Source organism: Falco naumanni, chromosome 11 (assembly GCF_017639655.2).
Source record: "Falco naumanni isolate bFalNau1 chromosome 11, bFalNau1.pat, whole genome shotgun sequence".
NCBI classification, from domain to species: Eukaryota; Metazoa; Chordata; class Aves; order Falconiformes; family Falconidae; genus Falco; species Falco naumanni.
In genome coordinates, this window is record NC_054064.1 from 15175722 (window position 1) to 15184766 (window position 9045).

The 9045-nt window shown below is 41.4% G+C and overlaps 1 protein-coding gene across 1 annotated transcript in view; it reads left to right on the forward strand.

Annotated features, from left to right (window-relative positions):
* The window catches only part of DPYD (dihydropyrimidine dehydrogenase), a 367931-nt gene that overhangs the window by 357301 nt on the left and 1585 nt on the right, over positions 1 to 9045 (forward strand). Inside the window, exon 22 of the mRNA XM_040610420.1 lies at positions 6341 to 6481. Coding sequence (XP_040466354.1) covers positions 6341 to 6481 — 141 coding nt within the window. The remainder of the gene's footprint in view (positions 1 to 6340; positions 6482 to 9045) is intronic.

Consider the following 9045-nt stretch of genomic DNA (forward strand, 5'->3'; position numbering starts at 1 on the left):
AGATTCACAAGGCATAATTTTCATTACAGAAGCCGTACTGAATTATGTAGTAAAGGTTCATTTGAGTTATTTTCTAAGTCCCTCTTTAGCTAGTACTGGAACAGTTTTACTTGCTTTACTGAAACAAGGCTTAGAGGTCCCTAAATCCCAGAGCACGTTTGATAACCTTTTTAACTATTGGCAAAGCATCTGTAATCTTTCATTTAAAGTTAGTTTTAATGAGATTACATACCTTTTGTTAGCCACTTTACTGTAAATTTAACTTGGTCATGTACCCTCAGATTCTAGTGACTTTCTCTTCCTTAATCCATAATATTTTTTTTCAAACATTCCTTATTTCCATACCTTCTACCTTCTCTCTGACAGTACCTCACCTTTATTACTGAAAAAGAACGGGTGGAAGGCAGGTATCTCCCTAATGAAGATAAGAACACTGGTTCAGAGAGTAATTTACTTTCTTTACAGCATTTCATCCCCTTTCCATGCTCTCTGGAACCTAGCGCGGGCCCTTCTGCACAGCCTCTTGTTCTTTCACAACCTATTGAATCCCGAGAACTGCCCAAACATCCCCAAAATATAATGAACAGATAGAGTACTTGGGATCAAGCGTACAGTTTTTTGCTATATAAATGTCAAATGCTTTTTTAGGAGTTTTTTATATTACTTGTTGGTGAATCAACTTAAGCATTTGTATCATGGTCAGTGATCCCCCGGAGACCTGAAGCCTGAGGCTGAGGCCCGTCCTTAGCACAGACTGCTATTCACAACAGCCAAACCTCTGCTTCTGGTGAGCTAAAGATTACCTTGCTGTTGCTGTCAGCTTCAAGTGCATAAAGTTCCTAGTCAGTGAACCTTTTTCCTGAACGCAGTGTGGCATGCGAAGTGTTTTATGGTAACTCAAACAGTGCAATAAGAGGAAAAGCATGTGTTTTCCCTTTGAACTTGCTATATCAGATGCAGTACCTGCACTGTATATGGCTTTCTTAGATCATTATCTAATGAGAGGCCTGTGATATTCATCATCTCTAGAGCACAGTGTGGTCTTTTACAGTGAGGTCTGCATGAAGATGGACACAGCAGGTCTACAAGGAGCCATACCTGAACCATAAATTATATTTACAAATACAGGTTTACTAATATGATGGCTAATGAAAAGCTAATCATCATAAAATGCTTGATATATTAATATTAAAAATGCAGCTATAGTAATAAAAATAGCATTGTAAAAATTATATCCTACTGAACAGATTTGTTCCTTGTGTATACTCAAAACTACATCTGCCTAGCTTAGTGACAAAATGATTTTTTTTCCTGTACTCATTAGTATCATAAAACTAATGGATTCTGCTCTGATTCTCTCCATAGCAACTGAATTCCCTGCCAGTTCCAGTTGCAGGACTAAATTCCTCTCCCAGTTCATTCAATACAGTTTTTTTGAGAAGAGTGAGACAGCACAGCAGTAATCAAAAGGAGCACTCTAGGTCCCTGAGATTACAAAAGTGTAACTTAGGACAAAATTTACCTTCCAGCTTGTGGGTTTTTTATTGCTGCTGGTAATGTGTAAGCCACAAAGAGCACATCTTGACTTTCAGAACCTGGCTTCTGTCTGCAGATCTGGCAGTTGGCAAAAAACACTATACTGTAAACAGTGCAAATTTGATCCGGAGGCTATTGAGATATACCAAGTGTGGAATCCCATAGTGCCAGTTTAGACAGTTGCTTTTTGGAGTGAAACCACTTTAAACAGTGAAAGTTGATGATTTCTTGCTGCAGTGTTTATTTTGTTCCAGACGTTTATGACTTGATGGAAACAAGAAGCTCTGAGATAGCTTGAGATGCTGTAAAAGAGTGCACCTGCAAAACATCTTTCAAGTACCATCTCTTTTTTAGGCAATAGAGTCTTGAAAGTTTCCAAATTAATAAACAGACAGTTTTTGTTTGAGAGAAAGAAGTGATTAAAAAACAGAACACCCATGAGTGTAAATGAGCAGTAAATCATTGACACAGTCTTTTGAAATCACTTGCAGGCCTCTAAAATGTCATCATAGAATCATAGAACGGTTTGGGTTGGAAGGGACCTTAAAGATCTTCTAGGTCCATCCCCCCTTCCACTAGACCAGGTTGCTCAAACCCATCCAGCCTGGCCTTGAGCACTGCCAGGGATGGGGCATCACAGCTTCGCTGGGCAGCCTGTGCCAGTGCCTCGCCACCCTCGTAGTGAAGAATTTCTTCCTTACATCTAATCTAAATTGTAAACCTAATAACCTAATCTAAATAGGGGACCTACTAAAAAGTCTGTCCCCACCTTTCTCACAGGCCCCCGTTAGGTACCGGGGGGCAGCTGCAAGGTCTCCCCTGAGCCCTCTCTTCTCCAGGCTGACCCACCCCAGCTCTCTCAGCCTTGTCCTCACCGCAGCGGAGCTCCAGCCCCTCGACCACCTTTGTGGCCTCCTCTGGACTCGCCCCCACAGGCCCGTGTCCTTCTCGTGCTGGGTCCCAGGGCTGGACGCGGCGCTGCGGGGGGCTCACAAGGGCCGGGCAGGGGGACAGTCGCCTCCTCCGACCTGCCGGCCGCGCTGCTTTCCGTGCAGCCCAGGACACGGGTGGCTTTCTGGGCTGCAAGCGCACGTTGTTGGGCCACGTTGAGCTTTTTGTCCACCGGCACCTCCAAGCCCTTCTCCTCAGGGCTGCTCTCAGCCCATTCCCTGCCCAGCCTGTATGGACACCGGGGGTTGCGCTTGGCCTTGTTGAACATCAGGAGGTTCGCACAGACCCACCTCTCGAGGCTGCCAGGGTCCCTCTGGGTGGCATCCCTGCCCTCCAGCCTGTCGACCGCACCACTCAGCTTGGTGGTGTTGGCAAATCTTCCCTATTTGGAATTCTGGCTCCCCAAAAGTGTATTTTGTGAGCTGTGAAAAGTGCGACTTGGTTACAAATTCAGAAATCACCATGCCATAAGCATTGTTTTTGTTATTCTTTTTGTAAGTTTGTAGCTGGAAAAATCTATTTTGATCATGTTCTTCTAAGCAACAGTTTCCTGAGCTAATGCTATCCTAAACCTTGGACTGTCTCTCCCCAGCTGCTTCTCTGGAAGGCCATTAACCACCTTGCTCCTTTCCCATTTAAAAAGCCTTTTGTAATTTCCAGCTTTAAATTTATTCATGGCTGGCTTATAATCATGTGTTCTTGTGCCAACATTGTCATTTAACTTAAATAGCTCTTTTCCCTCCCTGATGTATATATAAAGAGACATCACATTCCGGCTCTGCCTTCATCTTCCTAGGCTAAACATCTTGTTAAGCTCTTTTTTTCTTCTCTCATAAGCAGGGCCCTCCATCCCATGATTATTTAAGTAGCTCATTTCTGCAGTCTGCTTGAGCTTTGTGGGTTTCTTAACATCCAGATGATATTTAAAGAATACAATTATGAATCCAGAACCTCCCTGAGAAAATTATTAATTACCTATGCTGTTTAAATGTCTGCTTTTGTTAGGTTATAAAGCCCTTCACTGTCAGGAATCTCCCCACGTTGATACTTCTACAACATGAGCAGGCAGTGGAAAGCTACTTCATTGTATGTTGTACAGGTCATTTCTTCAAATTCTTCAGTACGCAGGCCAGTACTTGCAGACGACACATGCATTTGTGACATACAGTGGAATGTTTAAGGGGCTATATAACACAAAAGAGAGGATTGTAGGATACTTAGTATTGCTGGGGGCAGTAGATCACACAAAGGCACATGTATTTTGAAACCTGTAGCAGCTATGATACAGACAAGTCTACATGAGACTTGAAACAAGCAAGAGCTGAATTGTACAACTGCAATTTTTTGACTGATACAGAAGACTGCAGAAACCTGAGAACTGTAGCAACCTGAAAACTGCTGAGCAATTCCTAGTAAATCCATAAATTTTTCTGAGTAAGACGTGGAAATGAAAAGACAGGGTTGTGAACAGTTCCTAAGAGATCACATTGGCTGGAGTTAGTTATTGTAGCTCACCAGTGAGGCACAGTAAAGGGTTGTGTGTTCAAGTCTAGTCCTTTGCAATATCAAAGTAAAAAGTATTAGCTGAAACACTTTCATAGTAGTTAATTGACCTTTTACAGTGGTTTAAGCAAACAGATTTTTCTTCAAATTTGCAGTGAATTTGGACCATGCACATAATCAGCTTGCACAGCTCTATTGATGAGTGCTAACTCATTAAGCTGTGATAACTTGCTCACTTACAGTCATCTGTCCACACTCATCATGCTGCCTTTAGCAATGTGCCACAGCTGTTTTATGCTGGAAAAGCATTAATGTTCTCTACATGTTGCTGAGAAGAACTGGAAGGCTTTTAGCATTGAATGAATGCAGCCAAGGTATTTCACATGTCAGCAACTTAGGGGTTTGGCAGAGGGAAAATGTTTGAGTGGTTTTGGAACAAGAAAACAGTGCCATTTCCCTGTCCTTCTTCCTGGGCTTAGGATATGGTTGAATTTCCTACCTCTACAGTCATTAAGATCAACTACATAGATCCTACCACTGCATCCCGTGAACAAAGAAATTTGTCTAATTGTATAAAGATACTATTGTAATTAAGTGCTGAAGGCCAGGTAGGCCTCAAAGTTAAAACTTCACTGAGATGAACAGAAGTCATTCATTCAGGAAGTAGAGCTGTTGTTGCAAGTTCTCAGCAGGCTTGGGAAGACAAGGTTGGACCCATTTTTGCATTTAATTCATGCAGCAGAGCTTTCCTTTGGAGCTAACATTGATAAAGCCATATTACCCTATTGCTCTGATGTGGCATAGAAATAATTAGGGATGCTTACTTTGTTTGAAAGTAAGGCTGCCAAAAAAAAGATATGCAATAAAAAATTAAGTTACTGTAATCCAGTTCTTTTGCAATGAGAATTGAAAACTATAGAGCATTGTATGAGATTATAAATTATACAGGTTAAATATAGAATGCTCCTACACACTTAAAATGGTTGCTAATCATTTCAGAATACTTCTTTTGACTGATAGGAATAAGGTAAGTATTGCTTCTTCAAAAAACACTGCGAAACAAAAAAGAAAATCCTTATCATGTTTCTTGGCAATGCAAGACCAAAGGTAAACACTTTGAAGCTTATAATTCTGGTCAGACTTGTCTGTGTCTCCTATTTGGCTTGATCTTGAGCATTTTTCAATTGACTTGAATCAAAGTCCATAATCAAAATCATAATGACTTCTTGGTTTATTACAGGAGAATGACTTTGAAGCCAGTTCTGCTGTCCTATCACTCAGTGAGCTTTCTCTAATACTTAACAGTTATACCCATTTTTAAAGCAAATTAAAATGTATTGTTGCATCACATAACCCTCACTTACTAAGCCAGATTTATCTTAACAATGTAGAATCTTGCACATAAAACTGAGCTTGGTTTGCAACATGGGAACTGTTGAAGTGTGCTTAGCGAACTCACACAATACTCAGGCAGCCAGTACAGTGCCACAGAGAGAATCTTTTAAAATGCAATCACATTCATCATCTGTTCTAGACTTACACAAGGTAAATTAATTTAACCGAGGGATAGCTGCAGTCCAAAGGACGTGGGACTTGTCCCATCTCTACCATTGACTCAGTGAAGCTGAACTGCCACTGTACTGTGCAGTTTCCCTTGATGTAAAGTGGAAATGGTTTGCATCAGGTAGGCCCCCAACAACTTAATTTAGAGGGCACGTCTTCCCCTTGTGGTATGTACCCATACGCTGTCCTGCCATACACCTTTACTTTTGCAGCACAGATGTAAGGCTGATGCCACAAATCCCTCCCTGTGAAGTTAGCAGAACTGAATCAAGACTTGCAGGATTAGACCCACAGCTTGCTTCTGTACAATATTTGCAGTAAGCTCATGACCATGTCATATGCACATCTTGCTAAAGAAAGAAAGGCAGTTAGTCTTCCTTCTTTACTTGCTGTGTGTTCTTAAATCTGTGCTAATGAGAAATGACCAAGGATGATCTGATTGTAGAATGTCGCTCCTGTTTTGCACTCCATTTTATTCCTTGAAGTTTCGCACAATGGCAAAACAACAGCACGTTCAAAATCAAGTACTAAACGTGTAACCTATTTGCAGAACATGTTTGTATACAAATACATACTTCTAGTGCTGCCTACGTCCTTTGTACCTCTTTACAGGAGGTATGAAGGTCAGCAACTTGGAAATTTATAAGAAAAATCCTAAACGTCATCACAATGCATGGCCAAATCTTCCATATTAAAGTAATAGAGAGTCCTCCTGCACAGCTATAGAAACTGCTTAGGTATCTTCTAAATGAGTCAATACTTTCTTTTTTCTTTTTTTTTTCCCTAGGATGTAATTGGAAAAGCACTGCAGTATATTGGAACATATGGTGAGCTCTGCAACGCAGAGCAAGTTGTGGCTCTGATTGACGAGGAAATGTGTATCAACTGTGGCAAATGTTACATGACCTGTAATGATTCTGGCTACCAGGTAAGAGCACAGCTGTAATTAGCAGAAAGGCAAGATGAGTTATCTTTCTGCTGCTAGGGAGGAAGAATCCACCTTCTGTTAATGAGCAGGTGGTAAAAACAGATGTCTAAAATATTGGAGTTGAACCCCAGCACGCTCGCAGGCTATGCCGCACAAGCCCTGCCTGAGCTGTTCGCACAGCGGTGGGAACGCCGCCCAGCACGGCTGCTTCTGGAGGGCTCTGCGGAGTGTACAGCATCTCGCTGGCTCGCTCTAGGTCACTCTCCCAGTCTCTCCCTACTGCAAGTGGGAAGGGGGATTCTTTTTAAGAGGAAGAAAACCAAGTCTGGTGGCAGTAAGTGTAGTTCTTTGATGGTTTTCAAGTACATGAGAAATAAAGGGAAGACTGCATCCCTTCCCACCAAGGGGATGTGGGGGGACAAAACCTGGTCTTATTGCCAAATGCTTTTTAAGAAACCTAGTCCTTGTTCCATCAGCGTAACTGAACTTGAACTAATGCAGGTTTCAGGCAGGTGAGTTTTTGTTTTGATCTCGATTGAGGTATAAATCCTTTCTCCAGGATAGCTGCCAGGGTTTAGAGCAGCAGGTTGAAGTTTGCAGAAATCATTGTGAACAGAAAATAGCACAATTTTGAGCTGGTGCTCCTGTTTGCAGCAAAGTATCCCTCTGATTTCAGCTCAGTACGGTAGCATAAGTTGTATGAAATGTATCAGCATTTCTACGTGCCATTCCTTGCCATGTCCACTGGAGCTGATGGACTGGTCTGCAGTGTATTCTTTTAGAAAACCAAAATACAATCAAGCATAAGCTCCATGGAATCCAATGTGCAGTAAGCAATAATTTCTACATGAATTTTTCCATTCATCCCAGTCCAAGAACAATTTGTCAGAAACAAATACTTTAACTGAGCACCAAGTTTCCTCTGAACACCACGAGCCTTTGTTTATCTGTAATTCAGTCTAATCAATAGTTGGTCTGATGAATTTAACTATATACAGTTAAAAGAAAAAGTCTTCCCATTTAAATCAACTCCTGCAATTAAAACAAGTGTGTCAGAGCAAAGGAAGACATGTTTTTTCCATTAATACAAGAAAATTAAGGCTGCATTTGTACCAGGTTAGGTGATTACTACAGTAGTCTTTTAACTGTCTAGATTTCTTCTTGACACTGAAGTCTTCACCTCTTCTCCTTCCATCAGATTTCCCGGTGAAGGGAGCATATAGCCCTTTGAGAGCAAAAGACTGTTCTATTTAGTAAAACTTTCTTTTCTATAACTGAGAAAAAAATCAGCACCAAAAGAACCAGAGTTTAAAACCCCAGGAGGTTTTCGAAGGACAAACATTTTTTTTTTCTTAATTAAGGAAACTCAAAAGAAATTAATTGCAAAGAATTCACACATACCCTTCAAAATAGCATCTGTTTTGTTTCTCTTTTGTTTCAGAAGTATCCAAGCTGCTCTACAGAGCCATCAACTTGTATGACTCCAACAGAAAAGCTTTACTTAATTTAAAGTTGAGCACTGCAGTCCTGACTTCCTCTCACTCTTTGAACTCCCTTTCAAGACGTGCATTGTTGTTAGGGAGAGAGGAAGGAGTTCTTAAATACTTACAAACCAAAGCTCTCTTTGTGCTCAAGCTACACTAAAACTTGTGGATTCAGGACAGTTAGTACCTAATTCATGCCCTTAATGGTTGCTACAGCAACTTCTCTGCTTTCCTAATAGTGAAAGCCCAAACGCTGCAGATCCCTCTTTGGAGCCAACCTGCAGTACCACCTCCCACCCCCTCCCTGCCCCCCCCAGTTGCTGACAGTGGTTAGGGAAATTGGCTAAGGTACCACCTGCTTGCACAGAAGCAAGAGTTCAGCTTTCAGGCCTGATGTTTCCTTCCTAATACTCTTAAAAGTAGATGTTCAGTGGGTTGGGTTTTTTTCTTTTGGACTTTTCTAGGCCTGCTTCTTAGATATTGAAGTTTTTGCAGTTGTGTGAGGCTTCTGTTTTTGCTTTTAATTGTCATTCCCATTATACCAAGAGTTTATTTCATTGAGACTGCAACTGTTATTTCACATTCAAATACACTTATCACCCTAATTGCTAATGAGGAGTCACTGCATGGAAATGTGAGAACTAAAGCAAGCTCTGCCTGCCCGGAACTCAGATATCCCTTTCAAAGATTTGCAAAGGAAAATAATCATACGAGGCACAGCATGCTGTGTTTTTCTCTAGTATTTATTAAATTAGATTGTTTAGGCTGTGCTGAAAATAAAAGCCAAAAGAACACATTGTGGCCAGCGTTGTGCTGAAGCCGTACAGGCATGGTCTGATGCCTCCTCTGAACCAGTAACACCAGCAAATTGCTCCCTTATGAAATATTTCCTTCACGCGACATAGAAATCCCTCTGGGAGTTTAAACATCATGGGCCAAACTCCTCCTTTTGTCACCAGCCCCTGTGACCCTTGAGCTTTTGACAAGGTATAATTTGGCCCATATTTCTAATTTTAAAGTGTTAGGAGGGGGGTTGTTTTGTTCCCTGCCAGTTGAACAGTTGCTATAGCTGCAGTGCAG